The 19,750-nt window shown below is 47.4% G+C and overlaps 1 protein-coding gene across 3 annotated transcripts in view; it reads right to left on the reverse strand.

Moving 5' to 3' along the window:
• The window catches only part of PARD6A (par-6 family cell polarity regulator alpha), a 321,452-nt gene that overhangs the window by 105,968 nt on the left and 195,734 nt on the right, over nt 1-19,750 (reverse strand). For 2 of the 3 annotated variants that reach the window (XM_086945266.1, XM_086945265.1), the window contains exon 3: nt 17,749-17,820. The exons of the other annotated variant lie outside the window; for it this stretch is intronic. In XM_086945266.1, the coding sequence (XP_086801392.1) occupies nt 17,749-17,820 (72 nt within the window). The remainder of the gene's footprint in view (nt 1-17,748; nt 17,821-19,750) is intronic. 3 annotated transcript variants of the gene reach the window in all.

Genomic DNA, 19,750 nt, shown 5'->3' on the forward strand with positions numbered 1-19,750 from the left:
CCTAACTACCGAGAAGGAGATCAGATGGTGGTCTGACCACCCGCACCTGGAATTTTGAAGTCCAGATTTGATCCAGTTTATGGCCATTATTGTGGTTTGGGAGATTCACTAATTGCTCCAGGTTCATATCGCCTAAGGTGTCTGTAAGGGCAGGAGCTTGAAGCCTCCCGTTTTCATCATTAGCCCAAAACTTTAGGCCCCCAATCAGGAGAATATTAGCACAGTCTACCACTAAAGGGGCTAAGGTCTCCGCAAACTCCTGCATGTAATAAGGACGCCTATATACCGAGACGCACACAAGGGTCTCAGTCGAGGATTTCAGATATAAAGACATTTAGAATTTGGACGAGTGTACATGTGCACTGTAATTTACCCGGACAAGGAGAGAATGAAAAAGCCGAAAATGGATCATAATTTCAAAGCTGTTCCGAACAAGGGCCCCCCAAATCCTTAAAATGCCCATGGAGGGCCATGGAGGGCCAAGGGCAGACACTGTATCTCTGGATATTTGCTCTTGTGCACTCCGAAGAATATGCACAACAAAACCAACATCTGTTCTTCATTAAAAGCTAAAAATTCTATGTTTTTATCCATTCATCCAACTTGCTCCTTTTGCCACAAGGCACATTGAGGTGAATCACATTGCACATCCCGCAATACATAGGCAATTGTTCATTCATTCATTGTGTCCGGTAAATATGCGTGTTACTCCTAGCTCTGGACTCTTGGCGAGCAGAGGGAGCCGAGGAAGTAAAGTGGTGGAGAAGCTGAGTAATACTCATAGGTTGCAATATGTGATAACAAGGAATGCGTGCACTAGCTGTGTGTAGGGACTCTCAGTACTGTCATGGTAAGGGTGCTCTGTGCGATAGAAAGGAATGGGGTGCACTACCTGCACTGGCCTTGTCTCGATACAGGAGCTGTAGAGGTGTGTTCTTGGCTAGCTTTGGAAAGGAGAGTGGTGCACCAGCTGGGTGCATGGGCATAGGAAGTGCAGGAGAATGCGAGGCAATTATACGCCCAGATTTTGGATTGGAGGGGACACGGGGGACAGAAAAACTCCAGCTAACTTCCACTGTTGACGGGCCCATTTGAGCGTTAAAATGCTACCTATGACAGCCCTTCTTTCGACCTGTTAGCCTGCCTTTAGTCAGGGTCAAATTTATTCGCTGGTTGCCCAAGGACGAATTACTGAGGCCAGATGTAAGCCATTAGCTGCTTCTCTGGGCCCGTCGTAATTCCTCATTCTAAGTCTTCTATACAGTGTTGCAGCTGCTTCTCTGGTCCCGTCAGTAATTCCCATATTTTAAGTCCTCTAGGCTGTTCTGCAGCTGTCTTTTAGGTCACAGTGCTAATTCCTCATTCATAGACCTCTAGGCAGTGCTGCTAGCTGCTTCTCTGGTCCCATCAGAAAGTCCTCCATTCTAAGTCTTCTAGGCAGTGCTGCAGCTTTGTCTCTGTTCCCAGTCGTAATCCTCATTCTTAGTCCTCTAGGCACTGCTGCTGGCTGCTTCTCTGGTCCATTTGGTAAATCCCCATTCATAGTCCTCCAAACAGTGCTGCTAGCTGCATTCTAAGTCCTCTAGACAGTGCTGTTAGCAGATTCTCTGGTCCCAGTGGTAATTCCTCATTCTTAGTCCTCTAGGCAGTGCTGCTGCCTGCTTCTCTGGTTTCATCGGTAATTCCTCCTTCCAAGTCCTCTAGACCGTGGTGCTTATGTGTCTCTGTTCATACCTCCACTACCCTCCAAACCAAAACACATAGATAAAAGACATTGCCATTTAGAACGCCAATAGTTCTACCTGTGACAAATGCTAGATCTATTGAATTGTAAATGCTTGTTTTCAGGTTTGGGGCAGTCTGATCTTTTAGCAGTAACTGCTAGCCGGTCATTGCCATTCTCCATAGAATGACAATGATCAACTGGAGCAGGTACAGCATGTGGTGCGTCTCCTGTTATCCTGGACCAAAGGCAAAGCAGGGAAACCTCTCCCCCAGCTTCTGAGTAGGAGAGGTCACACCCTCCTGGCAAAGGGAAGTGCTGGGAGCTAAAGAAGGAGTTCTTTCAAATACAGAAACACAGGGGAAAGAAAACCTGCTCCTTACCTGTTTACTACAGATTTGCTACTTAATGGATGTGCATTGCCAAGAGATGCCCTGAGCAGTGTGTTTGCTGTGCTTTAGGGCTACTGCAGTCTAGCCTTTCAATTACTTTAGTGCAACAAGAGCCCCCCCCCCCCCCAAGAAGAAAGCATTTTGGACTTGTCAAACAAATTAAATCATGTACTCCTTTTAGGGAAAGGTAGCGTTCTTAAACAAAACAAGTGAAACTGAAAGTGTTTACGTCCTGCAGTTTAATAGTTGAGAAATCACTCTGATATAAATGCTTTCTGCTGTGGTGTGTTGGCAGGGTCGGCCTGGCCGGTAGGGTAGTCGGTGTTTGGCTGGTTTATTGGCTGTTTGTGGGCCAGGTGTATAGTCTGGTGGGATGGTTTTTACAGTTGATTTCCCTGATATTTTACCACAAACATTACTTGTAGCAAGCGCATATGCATGCAGTCAGCAATACCCAGGGCCACTGGAATTATGTGAATGCGCTCCCACTGCGTTTTTCGAATATTTTTGCATTTGCCACATAATCCATCATCTGTTGCACAATCTGCAGATTTTAATGGAAAAAATAGCTTGTAGCTCAAACGGTTTAAAAGTTACTAAAAATGCAGCAGTACGTGTTGCCATTCAGGGGAAGGCCCTCTGCAAAAAGTGACTGGTCACCTTTCTGTTGCATATTGCTGTATATGGAGTTTAAACTGTTACTAATGAGGTACAACCAATGCTCAGTGTTACCAATTGTGAAAATCTAAAAATAATGAAATAATACTATTACAAAATGTGCCGCATTACGCTGCATAATTAGCTTTTTCTTGCCACATAATTTACGCAGTGGCGGCTGCTCTCTGGAAGCAGCAGTGGGGCGGGGAGGGGGAAGAGGTTAGAGGAGAGTTAATAAAAAAAAATCATCTGCCAACCTCCGCCTCTCCTCTCCTCTGTCCTCTTCCTGGCTTCTTCTATGGCAACAGGAAGCAGGAAACCCCCAGGCTCCCCATAGCTAATCACAACTTTGCAATGCAGCGTTGTGGTTGGTCTGAGCACCGTGGTTCGGTGCTCAGCCAGGTAATGGGAGTCTGGGCATGTTCTCCACCCAGGCAGTAATGCAGCCTGCATGGAGAACATGTAAAGTGTGCATTAATTTTTGGCCTACCTGAGAGGACTGGTCAAACGTTCATGCACACTTACATAGTGCCCACCACTCCTCCCCCTGCTCTGAGAGCAGAGCAGATATGCCTCGCCTCGCTGAGATGCCGCAGCAGGAACAAATAAAATTATGATGTATAGTTATCATTTTGTTTTACTTTTTTTTCACTGCAAAAACCAGAGGGCCGAAGCTCCACCGCCTTAGTAGAGGATCCACTACTGAATTGACTGAACTCTGCTACATAATTTGGCCTTTCCCTGCCGCATAATTAGAGTGGCCCCATTATATCTTGCAAAACACCTATGCAGTGTGTCTTTACAAGTGCAGTCCTGCACCAATTTGCAAACATGGGCCACTTTTTTAACTACTTGATTCGCTACTTGGACCACTTTTATTTTGGTGCCCAAGCCTGTTTTCTGTCCCAGTCTGACCCTGCCTCTAGTACTTATGACTACCTTGCGGGTCAAACAATGAGGCTATTGTCACAAATGTCCCCCACCAAAGAGACAGCGATGGAATTTTGTGCATACGAAAACTGTGATCCTTAATACAAAGTGGAGGCAAGGTCAGAGATGTGACTATACAGGGATTACCCGCCTATTTTGGCAGAACCAGAGAAAAGCAGACTATTTCTACCCTACACCTCCCCAGGGCCTCCCATTGCACTTCAGCAGCCCCAGCAAGGCACATACATTTTCCATCTGCATATTCTGAGGCCTAGCCCTACTGCTCATCAGAAACCTTTGAAAGTAAAAAGCAGATGGACCCTAACAACCTCACTCTTTCCTAACAGATACCATAGTGGCATCAAACACTGCATCAGGATTCAAGAAAGCCGGGCCGACGACGGCTGAAATGCCAGAAACCGGTCCCCGGAAGCTTGTTTCCTTCCCAGTATAAGAATTGGCTTGGTAGTTTGGTTTGCCCTGTTCCCATCATGCACTGGGACAGGAACAGACTAATTTGCATGTAGCCAGGTTCTGAGCTGGGATGGTGCAGTGAGCTAAAAAACGGTGATGGATCAAGCCCTGATCTCTTGACTGGGTAAGAGTATTCTGCATCATTCAGAAACTCTGTCCATCACCACTCCCTTTTCCAAAATCAAACACTGCATCTCCTTTCCTGACTACTCCACTTCATGGTGCACAGACAAACCTGACTGCCCCAATCCATTTGTAGCAGATGTCTGAGCAGCATGAAGGGCTGCATTCTCTCTGATTTCCCCAGTCTGTGAGAAAAAAGAGCATACAAAAGAGAAGATATATCCGTTTCAAGGCTCCCTTCAGGTAGAGCTCAGACACATTTTTGAGGGGTCTCTCTCTACTCTAAGCCATATTTAGTACATTTTGATTAGTATCCAAGTCTTTTCAACCACTTTAGAGCACTTTGACACAATACATTTGAAATATCAGCAATCAGTCAGGCGAGTTAGATGTATTCGCCTGGCCATAAATCCAGTTAGGAGAGCTACCTGCTTCTCAAAATACATTTTGGTGTATTTTATCTAAGGGAGAGGATGTGGCACTATGGCCAGAGATGCTGACTTTGGAACTGGGGGTGCCGGTTCAAGTCTTGGTATGGGCACAACATCCTGTGATTCTGGCCATATCACGTAATCTTTCTGTGCCAAATATATATATATATATATATATCTTATGAATGTGATCTAGTGTAATGTAACTGGGGCTCATGTGTAAGTCTCCAATTACTTTTGGTCAAGTTCCCGCTATCTAAAACTGCAGAACAAAAAAAAAGAGTTCTGTCCCTGCTTATGAATCGCTCCCAGCCATTTTCTCACAACCTAATAGAAAAGAACCTTACAGGGGTTAATGTTATACCAAACAGTAGCACTCATGTTATTAACCTTTGAAGGATAAAAAGCAGATCCTGCAGAGATTCAAGCCACGACCTCCACGTTTTGTTTGGCCTTTGGTAGCAGATGTCTTGACTCCCTTAGCTACCATACATTAGGCTGTGTTTGATAAAACCGCACCTGAATTTTGTATAAAAAAGACCTTATTTTAATATCACAATGTCACTTCAAAAGTCTAAGATTGTACAGGTTCAATGTAGCCCTCGACGTGAAGACAGGCAATTTTTATTGGTCCCACGAGTCTGACCATGACCCACCCAGAAATGTAGTGTCTTCTAAGCCATTGGCTGCTTGTGGTGTGTCTCAGCATAAGGACCCCGGGCTCCACTGTGTGGTAGAAAGGACAAGAGTGCAGCAGCAGTGCGCGGCGTGTCTCCGCGTAAGGAAGCCAGGCTCAACTGTGTGATAGAAAGGACAAGAGGGCAGCAGCTGTGTGCGGCGTGCCTCAGCATAAGAATGCAGGGCTCAACTATGTGATAGAAAGGAACAGGGTGCAGCAGCTGCGGATGGCGTGTCTCAGCATAAGGACGCCAGGCACCACTGTGTTATAGAAAGGAACGGGGAAGAGCAGCTGTGTGCAGCGTCTTTAGCATAAGGTCCCTGGGCTCCACTGTGTGATATAAGAACTGGGGTGCATTGGCTGCATGCGACATGTCTCAGCATAAGGACCCCGGGCTCCACTGTGTGGTAGAAAGGACAAGAGTGCAGCAGCAGTGCGCGGCGTGTCTCCGCGTAAGGAAGCCAGGCTCAACTGTGTGATAGAAAGGACAAGAGGGCAGCAGCTGTGTGCGGCGTGCCTCAGCATAAGAATGCAGGGCTCAACTATGTGATAGAAAGGAACAGGGTGCAGCAGCTGCGGCCGGCGTGTCTCAGCATAAGGACGCCAGGCACCACTGTGTGATAGAAAGGAACGAGGAAGAGCAGCTATGTGCAGCGTCTTTAGCATAAGGTCCCTGGGCTCCACTGTGTGATATAAAGGACTGGGGTGCATTGGCTGCATGCGACGTGTCTCAGTATAAGGACCTGGGCTCCACTGTGTGATAGAAAGGAACGGGGAGGAGCAGCTGTGTGCAGCGTCTCAGAATAGGGACCCTGGGCTCCACTGTGTGATATAAAGGATTGGGGTGCATTGGTTGTGTGCGGCGTGTCCAAGCATAAGGACCCAGGCTCCACTGTGTGATAGAAATGAACAGGATGCACTAGCAGCGTGCTGTGTGTCTCAGCATAAGGACTCCGTGTTCCACTGTGTAATAGAAAGCAACGGGATGCACTGGCTGCATGCGGTGTGTCTCAGAATAAAGACCCCGGCCTCTAATGTATGATAGAAAGGAATGAGTGCCCTGGCTGCGTGTGGCGTGTTTTAGCATAAGGGACCCGGGCTCCACTGTGTAATAGAAAGCAATGGCATGCACTGGCTGCGTGCGGCGTGTCTCAGCATAAGGACCCCGGGCTCCACTGTGTGGTAGAAAGGTACAGGGAGGACCAGCTGTGTGTTGTGTGTCTCAGAATAAGGACCCCAGGCTCGATTGCATGATAAAAATTAACGGGATGCACTAGCAGTGTGCAGTGTGTCTCAGCATAAGGAGCCCGGGCTCCACTGTGTAATATAAAGCAACGGGATGCACTGGCTGCGTGCGGCCTGTCTCAGCATTAGTATCCCGGGCTCCACTGTGTAATAGAACGCAATTGGGTGCATTTGCTGCATGTGGCATATCTCAGCATAAGGATCCCAGGCTCCACTCCGTGATAGAAAGGAACAGGGTGCACTGGCTCCGTGCGGCGTGTCTCAGCATAAGGACCCTGGGCTCCACTGTGTGTTAGAAAGGAACGGGGTGAACTAGCAGCGTGCGGTGTTTCTCAGCATAAGGACCCCAGGCTCCACTGTGTGATAGAAAGGAACAGGGTGCACGGGCTCCGTGCGGCGTGTCTCAGCATAAGGACCTCGGGCTCCACTGTGTGATAGAAAGGAACGGGGCGGAGCAGATGTGTGCGGAGTGTCTCAAAATAAGGACCCCGGTCTCCACTGTGTGATAGAAAGGAACGGGGTGCACTGGCTCCGTGCAGCGTGTCTCAGCATAAGGACTCTGGGCTCCACTGTGTGATAGGAAGGAACGGGGATGAGCAGCTGTGTGCGGTGTGTCTCAGAATAAGGACCCCAGGCTCCACTGTGTGATAGAAAGAAACGGGGTGCACTGGCTCAATGCAGCGTGTCTCAGCATAAGGACCCTGGGCTTCACAGTGTGATGGAAAGGAACGGGCTGCACTGGCTCCGTGCGGCATGTCTCAGCATAAGGACCCCGGGCTCCACTGTGTGATAGAAAGGAACAGGTGTACTGGCTCCGTGCGGCATGTCTCAGCATAAGGACCCCGGGCTCCACTGTGTGATAGAAAGGAATGGGGTGCACTGGCTGCATTCGGCATGTCTCAGCATAAGGACCCCGGGCTCCACTGTGTGAGAGAAAGGAACGGGGGCACTGGCTGCGTGCGGCATGTCTCAGCATAAGCCGGGCTCCACTGTGTGATAGAAAGGAACAGGGTGCACTGGCTCCGGGCGGCATGTCTCAGTATAAGGACCCCGGGCTCCACTGTGTGATGGAAAGGAACGGGGGCACTGGCTGCGTGTGGTGTGTCTCAGCATAAGGGCCACAGGCTCCACTGTGTGATAGAAAGGAACAGGGAGGAGCAGCTGTGTGCGGCCTGTCTCAGCATCAGGACCCAGGGCTCCACTGTGTGAAAGAAAGCAACGGGATGCAGCAGCTGCATGCAGTGTGTCTCAGCATAGGGACCCAGGGCTGCATAACGTAACTGGATTGGGGTGCACTAGCTCTGTTTGGTGTGCCTCAGCATTAGATCCTGGACTCCACTGTGTGGATTAGAAGGAATGGGGTGCACTGCCTGGGTGGGTCACATCTCAGCATTAACGGAAAGCAGCGCAAGCTGGTGTGCTGCTGTGTGATAGCAAGGAATGGGTTGCACCTGCTGTGTGTGGGGATTCTCAGTATTGAACCTTTAAGGGTGTGCTCTGTATGAGGAAGGACTGTGATACCCTGGTTGTGTGTAAAGCATCTAAGTATGCAGATAAAAAGAAGCAATAAAAGCAAACTACTCAAACTTATAACGCTTGCGATTTCAGGCGTATTCTATTAAATATTATACTATGTCCATTTTGCTCGTATCTGTGCCATCTGTTCCACAGTACCCTTTGAATGAGCGCTGAGGGCACACTGAACATTCTCCAGGCACAGTGCCAGTACACAATACGTATGCAGCACCATAGAAGGTGGAAGACGTAAAACTGGATTTCAAACTCATCACATGCCTGACCCCTCAAGATTCCACTAAGCCTCAGAACTGGGAACTAGGTACTTACAGCCAGATGCATCAAGCATCCATTTTACGATTGCTTATTAGCGAGAAATAAGGATTCGCTAATAAGGAATAGCAAAATGCTATGCATGAAGAAATCGCATAAAAAATAGCGATTTCTTAGAATTCCTTAATTGCGACTCGCAAATTGCGAGTCGCAATTAAGGAATACCTCCCCATTCATTCCTATGGGCCTAGAGGCCCATAGGAATGAATAGGAAGACAATCTCAATATGCGAATCGCAATTAGCGATTCGCAAATTGAGATTGCGATTTCAAGGGTGCATGGGTGTCCAAAGGACACCCTGTTGCACCCCTGAAATTGATCTGTGCACATATGTTACGCACACACATGCCCTTAGGGCATGTGTGTGCACAACATGAAACTTTGAAAAATGCACTTTAGTGCATTTTTCAAAGTTTTTGCAAATTACTATGAAGTTGTACTTCGTGGTAATTTGCGTGCCCTATTAGCGAATTCGCTATTTTTGAAACTTTCATGCATAGCATTTAAGGAATCTCAATTTGAGATTCCTTAAATGCAAACAATCACAATTTAGCGAGTTCTCAATTTGCGATTTTTGCATTTGGGATGATGCATCCCAAATGCAAAAATACCGGTCACAAAGGGGCAGATTCTGCCCATTCAGTCTTTGGCCTCTCTGTGCCGTCTCTCACCATCCAAGAGGAACCTGTGTAAAAAGCCCAATATAACCTGCAGTTTTACATTGATTAATTCAAATGATCACATACTAGGTACTCTGCCTCTAACAATATTGCTACCTACAGGACACACTCAAAATTATTGGAAAAGTAGAAGGAGCAAATTTCTGTTTCACTTGGAAGCCCCGCCCCCAAATTGAAAAAGACGAAGATCTGCTGTAGATTCTCACATTCAGACATCACCCAGGGGATTGCATAACCCTTTTGTCCTTCTTCTGACAAGAGCGTGAGACTGGTGTTGCACAAAGAGGTGCAATGCGATGCAAAGCAGCGCGAAAAATAGGAGGGTGTTTGTACCGAAAGTTTACGCGGGCACAGTACTTAACAGCTCTGTTGGACGTAGTGTAAAATATCACTCAATGCACAGACATGATGAGCCATTTACAGTAGAAACACCGCTAGAATCCTGCACCAAGTCAGAGCAAATAGTCATGCAAACACAGTCTGGTGTTGAGTGGAATCCTACAGCAAAGCGAACAAAGGCGTAAGCTATGAGCAAAAGGAGAACCACGTGGTATACACATGCGCAGTACAGGCAATTTTCACAAAATTGCATACATTTCGCTATTTTCCCGTGGGGGTGTGTGTATATATAGCTTTGTACTGCAGGGTTTGAGTTTAATGGGCAAGATACTCTGTCAAAACGTCGGAGGTCTCCCGTCCGCTATATTACAAGTGCCGTAGACTATAATGCACTTGTAATATGGATTATGGCACATAAACCACGTTATTTTACGCTGCTATTCGCTAAATATAAACCACGTTATTGACATCGTTTCCCATCTCTCATAGTTTGAATAAAGCCTTAAGTCGTGTTTAACATCACGTTCACTCTCAATTTTTAGAGCAAGCATGGATGACGACAACATTGGCATGTGACGCATAGGGAATAAGGCTCAGCATTGTGTTGTGATTCGTGCTATGCAATACCGCAAATGTCCGCGCAGCTTTGTGTGATCTTGGTGAATCTGGGCCCAAAGGCCATATGTATCAACACATTTCCCCACAGACACAGAATGGGCAAAACCCTTTGATACATCTGGCCCCAAGTCTTTTCTGTTTAACACACATCGAACACCTCTACTAGGTTAAAAAACACATATGTCCTTTGACATTACGTTGGCAAATATTGTCTTTTGGCATACGTTTGGCACAGGGAGACAAGCGCCAACATAGACTCCTTCCTGGCAACAGCTATAGTGTCAATATCATTAAACAACAAGGGGTGGTGATGGACAGAGTTTCTGAATTAAGCAGAATACTCTCACCCAGTCAAGAGATCAGGGCTAGATCCAACACCGTTTTTTAGCTCACTGCACCATCCCAGCTCAGAACCTGGCTGTATGCAAATTAGTCTGTTCCTGTCCCAGTGCATGATGGGAACAGGGCAAACCAAACTACAAAGCCAATTCTTTCACTGGGAAGGAAACAAGCTTCCGGGGACCGGTTTCTGGCATTACAGCCGTCTTCAGCCCGGCTTGCTTGAATCCTGATGGTGCAATGAGCAAGGGACTCACATCTGAGTATACCCTTCCACGCTTATGGTGGACAAAATAATTAAACAACAAGGGGTGGTGATGGACAGAGTTTCTGAATTAAGCAGAATACTCTCACCCAGTCAAGAGATCAGGGCTAGATCCAACACCGTTTTTTTTGGCTTGGTAGTTTAGTCTGCCCTGTTCCCATGATGCACTGGGCCAGGGACAGACTGATTTGCATATAGCCAGGTTCTGAGCTGGGATGGTGCAGTGAGATAAATAACGGTGATGGATCAAGCCCTGATCTTTGGACTGGGTAAGCGTGGTCTGCTCAATTCAGACACTCTGTTCATCACCACCCCCTTTTCTGAATCGTTTTTGGCCACTATAGGTGTGGCAGGGTATACTCAGACATGAGTCCCTTTCTCACTGCACCATCAGGATTCAAGCAAGCCGGGCCGAAGACGGCTGAAATGCCAGAAACCGGTCCCCGATAGCTTGTCTCCTTTCTGGTGAAGAATTGGCTTGGTAGTTTAGTCTGCCCTGTTCCCATGATGCACTGGGCCAGGGACAGACTGATTTGCATATAGCCAGGTTCTGAGCTGGGATGGTGCAGTGAGATAAATAACGGTGATGGATCAAGCCCTGATCTTTGGACTGGGTAAGAGTGGTCTGCTTAATTCAGACACTCTGTTCATCACCACCCCCTTTTCTGAATCGATAGTGTCAATATCGGCAACACTCCCCATCTCTCCCACAGCAATTACTTTATCGAAATAATCAGACACAACACTTTTTTTAGTGGACAAAATTGCTGCAGGTTTATTTGCATAACAAATATGACAGTCAAACCACTTCCTACTTAGATCTTCTTCTCTCTTGGACCTTTCACCCCTTTAGATCCATCCTATTCTAGGACATTCCCTACACTCTGTTCCCATCAGATTTCCACACCACTGCCCGTCCACCATGCTATCTATCCCCCACTCACCCTTCCTTGTAAACACCTTGTCCTAATACGAACCTTCCCACCTAGACTATTCTACTATGTGATAAGATTAGTTGTACATTTCTGGAAAAATATAAAATCTATAGAAACCATTCGAAAATGCATGTTTTACAAGTTCTCTTTCAATCTAAAGTAAATGAATTGGTTTCAGAACAACGTTCTTTAGAGTAAAACATTAATATCCGCCCAGAAATGCAATCGTGACTACATATCATCATAAAAAGCTTGTCAAAGGGTGTTTAATTATGTCTTCAAAGGGGCAATTGTACCTCGTTGAATAAGGGCCTCGACAGCGCTTTCCCCGCGGCCTCGGGACGTGCAGGGATCTCCCGTGGCTGACGTGACCTTTCCCCAGCGGGGTCACTGGCCTGCAGTGCAAACACGGGCCCCGTGCGACGAGACATCATTAATGCATGGGAGTTCAAGGAGTGGCCGACTGCTAACTTGTCGCCTCAGTGATGTTCTGTTCAGACCTCTCCAGCAAATGTCATGTTTGCATCAATCTGCATTATTTATGAGCCGTCTTTACAACCACCGCCCGGAAGGCCTGTTTCCCTGATATGGGCGGGTGGTGGCAGACAAGGCAGGAGAAAGAGAATTAAAATACCCCCACTTTGAACTAAACCTCCGGCCCCATAGCAAGTGAGCTCACCCCTTCCTAGAACAGCTCCCTTGTCTCTTCCATCCAAGCATCTAGCCTTTCACCCTTTCATTTACCCGCTGACATCCACTATTTCAGATTTGCATTCGATCATCCAACAGTTCTTTCATCCATCTGCAATCTTTCCTTATGACATCCATTCACTCCGCCATCCACCCACTCTGCCTCCCACCTATCCTGCCATGATGGATCCATCATACATTCATTCATTCTTCCTTCTGACTGTCCATCTACTCTGCCATCCTTTCACCTGTCCATCCACCTATCAATTCTTTCATTCACCCACCCATCCATCTACTCTGCCATCTTTTCACCTGTCTATCCGCCTATCAGTGCACTCGTTCATCAATCCACTCATTCATACATCTTTTAACCCTTCCTTCCATTCAGTGTTCCTTCCATCCTTCCCTCTTCTATTTTCTCATCTTTATTCTTGTGCCTATTCTTCTATTGACGCTGTGTTCCTGTGCAGCAGTATTTCTCACCCCAGTGAAACTGCCGAAATTCCTTTATCAAACCAGATTGGCAAAGAAGAACACCTACAACGATACACAACATCTGACACACAAAACCTGGGAGAAGGTAAGCTCAAAACACTGGGTGTTGGGGAGAGAAGCAGGCGTTGATGGGAGTCTGGGTTGGATTGGGATTAAAAATCGGCCTCGACACGGTAAAAGAAAGTGGCCCACTTTTGCATATTGCCTTTCTGCAAAACACTACTTCGGCGAAGTTTTATAACAAGCATTTACAATGCAACGGTCTCGCCTTTGCAAAAGTTAGAGCTATTGGCATTGTAAATGACAACATTTTTATTTATGTGTTGGTTTTGAAAACAGATAAATAAATGGCATTGTCATTTACAATGCCAATAGCTTAATCTTTCGCAAATGCGAGACCTATTGCATTTGCACCAGAGCCACACACACACAGTGCCACACACACACAGACCCACACACACACACACACACACAGAGCCACACACACAGAGTCACACACACACAGAGCCACACACACACACACAGAGCCACACACACACACACAGAGCCACACACACACACACACAGAGCCACACACACACACACAGAGCCACACACACACAGAGCCACACAGACACACACAGCCACACACACAGCCACAGAGCCACACACACAGAGCCACACACACACACACACACACAGCCCCACACACACACACACACAGCGTCACACACAGAGCCACACACACAGAGCCACACACACACAGAGCCCCCCCCACACACAGTGCCAGCCACACACACACAGAGCCACACACACAGAGCCACACACACACCCAGAGCCACACACACACACAGAGCCCCACACACACACAGAGCCACATACACACACAGAGCCACACACAGATAGAGCCATACACACACACAGAGCCACACACACACACAGAGCCACACACACACACAGCCACACACAGCCACACACACACACACAGCATCACACACACAGAGCCACACAGAGCCACATAGCATAATCCCAAGAGCCAATTTAGTTTAAAAATGACTTGTGAAGAAGCATCCGGGGCACCGTCGAGGCGCTGACAGCTCATTTGCTACCGTGCGCCTGGGGGTCCATCACTGGGTGCGGAAAATAAACACCCTGCTTCACGAGGCCGCCAGAGACCTAAAAAAAGCCCCACTACTCTCAGGCCCGCCCTTCCTGTCACACACTGAAAACATTTTAAAGCATTTTAGGAGATTATGTCACAAAGAGGGGTGCGGGGGGAAGGACACTTTTTTGGTAAATGAGTGCTCGGCTTAAAAGGGAATGAAGAACCTTTTACCATAGATTGGTCATGGACTATATCGAAAAATTAGATGTTGCTTGTAGGTAACTCCATGTCACTGAAATACATGATGTTTAATGAACGGAGGCAGGGGAGTGAGGGATGCACAGGGTTCAGGTAGGAGGCATCAAGGGAAGCAGGGAGGCAGGGGAATAAGGGATGCACGGGGTTCAGGTAGGAGGCATCAAAGGCAGCAGGGAGGCAGAAAAGTGAGGCATGCATGGAGTTCAGGTAGGAGGCATCAATGGCAGCAGGGAGGCAGGAGAGTGAGGGATGCAAGGGGTTCAGGTAGGAGACATCAATGGCAGCAGGGAGGCATGGGAATAAGGGATGTAGGGGTTCAGGTAGGAGGCATCCAGGGAGGCAGGAGAGTGAGGGATGCACAGGGTTCAGGTAGGAGGCATCAAGGGTAGCAGGGAGGCAGGGGAGTGAGGGATGCACAGGGTTCAGGTAGGAGGCATCACGGGCAGCAGGGAGGCAGGGGAGTGAGGGATGCATGGGGTTCAGGTAGGAGGCATTAGGGCAGCAGGGAGGCGAGGAGTAAGGTATGCATGGTGTTCAGGAGGCATCAAGAGCAGAAGGGAGGCAGGGGAGTGAGGGATGCACGCATCAAGGGAGGCAGGGGAGTGAGGGATGCACACATCAAGGGCAGCAGGGAGGCAGGGGAGTGAGGGATGCACGGGGTTCAGGTAGGAGGCATCAAGGGCTGCAGGGGATGGAGGCAGTGTGAAGCAGTGTGAATGCCCACAAAGTTGCCATCTTCTCAGTGGCCAATCCTAAAGCAATACCAAATGCTAATCAACTTTGTTTGCTTGCGGCAAGCCCGCATCCAGGCTTGAACGGAGTGACATCCCTCTCCTCCAATGGCTGACCTCCGCTTAGGAAGCCAGCCAATGGAAAAGAGGGGCAGGTTCAAGCCCCACTCTGTAAAACATAAGATCTCCCCAGCGAGACTGCGCAAGCGTAGCCTTCGCTAGGCGGGGACCTAAAAAGGAGGGGGGGGGGCAAGTGAGGCCACTTCTGCTCAGGCCCCCTGCCACCACTCAATATGCATGCCTTAATGGGCCAGCCCAGCAAGAGAAGGCGAGTGACGCATCTGCCAGTTGATAAAAGGGAGGTAATGGACGCCCATCTTCCTCCAGAAAAGCCACTCAAACACCCACTGGGCCGCTGGCAGCATCCGAACAACACAGACACAGCCAAATCGGCCCCAGGCTGCCCAACAAAGCAGCCCACAGCTGGAAGTCGGATACCAGCCCCTCTGGCATTGCCCGAGTGCAGCCCTTACCAATCCGACCATGGAGGGAGTGCTCATGTGCTCAAGGGGGGGCTCATACTTGTAAGGAAGAGTGAAGCGAGGGGGGGAGTTCAGAAGTTCACCAGGACAAGAGGGACACTTACATAGAAGGGATGAAATGTGGAGATGGGAGGTCACAGGGTCCAAGGGAGGTGAAAGCACACCGGCTAACTTACAAATTAATTTCACTGTGTGAGTTGAGGCAGGCTGTCGATGTCCTGGGCTGTTTTCACACCTCTTAATGCAAATGGCTGCTAACTGCCTTCAACAAGCATCTGCAATGCCATAGGTCTCGCATTTACATGAGTTTGAGCTATTGGCATTGTAAATGACAATGCTTTTCATTTATGTATTGGTTTTTAAAACATAAATAAAAGGCATTGTCATGTACAATGCCAATAGCTTAAACACTTGCAAATGCGAGACCTTTTGCATTCCAAATGCTTGAAGGCATCACTGAGTTGCACCCTTCTGTCTCCCATGGCCCCTGAAGAGCTCCTTGTTTGGTACAAGTTAAATAAACATGCCGGTGGTCACAACTGCGTACAGGAGACCCTCCTGCAGTAAGAAAAACCCATTAAAGAAAATAGTGTTAATAGACTAAAGAAGACGTACAGTGTAACAACCGAAGTAAAAGGGCCAGTCCTCATGGGAGGTTACAAAGACAAGGCGGTACTAAGGAAGTACTTACAAGCTTAATAACTAATCCGAAGCCAGCATATCCAAAAGACAATGACACAAGCCAATGACAAATATGGGCCGGGCTTCAAGTACATACTCCAATACAGCATGGCTCGCAAAGCGCTGCCCAGGCTCGACCTAAAAACAAGCTAGAGCCACAGTTAATGTGGTTTTCAGCTCGTTTTCCCTGCCACCATGCGATTTCTGCTCCTCACCGGGTTACCATGTGAAGTTACCCGAAATCGTGTGACACAAAGTGGCATACTGTGAGCTGGCAGGTCTGTGAAAGGAGGGAAGCTCCTGTAGCTAAATGAGTGTTGGTGAAGGGGGGAGTTCATGTGTGTAAAGGAGGGATTAGGAGGCAAGTTCATATATGTGAAAGAAGAAAGCGACAGAGGAAGATCACATGACCAAGAGAAAGGGGAAGCTCATAACAATATATATTTTATTTTCTTGTAACACTTCAGTGTTTTTAAGTACTGTCATCAACAGGTGTTACTATTACATCATTTAATTATACTTAATGTATCAACCTTGAGAGGTTAGAATGGTAAGAAAGCCTTGTTGGCGCTTCAGACTTGTAACCTACCAATCATTGCATACTTAATCTCTGAGCGGTTATGTGGAGTAGGGTCATTTCATAGGTCCAAAGGAGGGGCAGGAGGAAGGACAGGTATAATTAAAGGAGGAGGAAGAGTTTCATATGTTCGAGGGAGGAGGAGGCGGGGAGAGACAGTGTCCATGTGGAAGTGGGAAGAGTAGTGCTTATGTGATCAACAGATGGTGTGAGGAAGGAAGACTTTGGGCCTGACTTAAAGTTTGAGGACGGGGTTACTTGGTCACAAACGTGACAGATTTCCTGTCTGTCTTATTGTAAATGTATTCTATCCTATGGTACTTGGAATTAGACGGACAGGAAATCAGTTACCTTCTGACAGAGTAATGTCCGCCAAACTCTGAATGGGGCCTTTTATGTCCAAAGGAAAAGGGGAAGTCATGACAGCATCTATGTCCAAAAGCTGAGGTTTGGGAGCTCAGATATATCCAAAAGAAGAAGTGATAAAAGCAGGGGAAGGGAAGTGCTCATATTTTAACGAGGAGTGTTCAGGGCGTGCTCAAAGGTCCAATGAAAGAGGCAAACCAGTAGCTCAGACGCCGTAGGGAGGGCAAGCAAGATCAGATCTCATATGCTGAAGGAAATTCAAAGGAGAGGGTTGGGAGCTCATAGGCGGGCGGGAGTGATCATATAGGAGAACACTGCTTGTTAAAAGCAAGGTGCAAGGACAGAAGGGAGGCTCACATTTGGTGGGACTGTTTCAGAGAAGATACATTCATATTTCCAAATAACTGTACAGGAGAGAAAGCCTACTTTGGAGGAGGAGCTAATATAGCCATTGAATTGTACAAAGAGATCAGAGAAAGATGAGCTGCTCCCATAAGAGGAGAGACCTGTGAGTCTGAGCTCCATGTCCTAACTCTGATGGAAGCGGCCTTACCACACCCCTTTCCCCAGGAAGGAGGTCTGGTATCCCCCACCCACCTCATGATTTTCATAAAGCAGAAGGTACCCTCATCCAAGAAGGACTCACGTTCTAAGGAGCCTTGGCGGGCTGGGGCGCTGCACCGGTCTTTCATTTGCCACTTTACTGCTCTCGGGATGTCTGCATGAAAAACAATGAAGACCACTGTTAGAACTGGGGTGTAATATGGCATACAAGCAAAAAGACCTATAAGAGGTGGATCGTTTGACAATACAAAGCGATAAATTCACAGAATTAAATCATTATGAAACTGGATTTTGCATATTAAATCATGTGAGACACAGGTGCAAGCAATGAATAACAGCGATGCAAGGAAGATGTTTGCTGACAATTGAGACTGCAGAGAGGTACATTGTTAGAACAAATTAACAAACAAGGAGGATTATCTACTTATGGTTGCGTAGGCGCTGCCTTGGCACTGTGTAAGTAGAAGTATTTGTACATGTTTTTCTTAACCCCTTGTATGCCGAGGACATAATGGTTACATCCTCGCCTGTGGTGCTGCTGTGCCAAGGACCTAACCATTACGTCCTCGGCACAGCAGTAAGAAATGTTGTTGTGTTTTTCTTTGAGCCTTGGGAACTGGAGAGGAGTTTCCCCAGCTGCCTGCGGCATTATTATGTCTCAGTGTAGTGACATTCGGCGGCATGGCATGCTGATGTCATTACACTGAAACCGAGACTGAAATGAACCGATCAGCTCATTTCAGTTTCATTGCCTACGTGCTCAGGGGCTATCTCAGCCCCCGAGCACATAGGCAAACGGTAGAGGTATCATTGGAAAGGGGAATCTCGGGGGTAGGGCAAAAAACAACACTACACACCAGGGATTTTTTATGCACACATGTAGGGTTGGGTGGCTGCCCTCAATGGGCATTTTAAGGCCCCTACCCCTCTAAAATATTGGCACAGAAAACGTTGGGGGATCCATGCAAGCCACACCTCCCTGGACTTCCATGAGTGTCTAGTTTTCAGAAATGTCTGAGTTTGGTAGGTTTCCCTAGATGGATGCCGAGTACGGGAAAAAAAACGCAGGTGCCCCCTTGCAAAACCAGGTCGTTTTGGGCTAGATAATTGGTTTTTTTTTAGAAACCTATTTTATTGTATCAAGTGTTAAATAAAATGCAGAGCTCTGCAATCCAGAAGCCATCTGCTACAGTTTAAAGTACAAAAGATTAGGAATTGACATTTTAAGTATATACTTTCCTCTTTTTTAAAATGAAAAGAAAAGCAATCAAATGCACCCAATATAACTGCCCCCATTGCACTGTTGGGATAGATAATTTTGATGTCTCCACAATATGTTTTGGGCCCTTCCCGGTCACAGGTATTTGGCCCACCCACACAAGGGAGGTACCATTTTTATCGGGAGTCCTAGTGGAATACTGAGTGGTAGGAGATTTATGTCGGCCTCGTGATCCTAGAACTTTACCATACTGAAATATGAGGAAAATTTGATTTTTTTTAAAGCTAAATTTGAGGTTTGCAGGGGATTCTGGGTAAGAAAACATTGGGGGATCCATGCAAGCTGCATCTCCCTTGACTCCCCTGGGTGTCTTGCTTTCAGAAATGTCTGGGTTTGGTAGGTTTCCACAGATGGCCTTCGAGCCCGGGACCAAAAACGAGGATGACTCCCTTGCAAAACCAGGTTGTCTTGTGATAAATAATTGTAATGTCTCCACAATAGGTTTTGGGCCATTTCCTGTTGCAGGCACTAGGCCTACCCACACAAGTGAGGTACCATTTTTATCAGCAGACTTAGGGAAATGCTGGCTGGATGGAGGTTTGTGGCTCCCGCAGTTTAAAGAAATTTCCATCACAGAAATGTGAGATAAACAAATCCCTACTACGCAAACTCCAAACCGGGGAATCCACAAACCCTGGGTACCTTTAGAATTCCCAAGATGTTGGACGAAAACGACGCAAATTTGGCATGGATACCCTATGTGAACAAAATGTTATGGGCCCCAGGCATGAACTACCCCAAATAGTCAATAAAGTGTGTGGCATCAAAGGGGGTGGGGCTGGCTGTGAAAGGGTTAATACCATGG

Source organism: Lissotriton vulgaris, chromosome 12 (genome assembly GCF_964263255.1).
Source record: "Lissotriton vulgaris chromosome 12, aLisVul1.2, whole genome shotgun sequence".
Lineage (NCBI taxonomy): Eukaryota > Metazoa > Chordata > Amphibia > Caudata > Salamandridae > Lissotriton > Lissotriton vulgaris.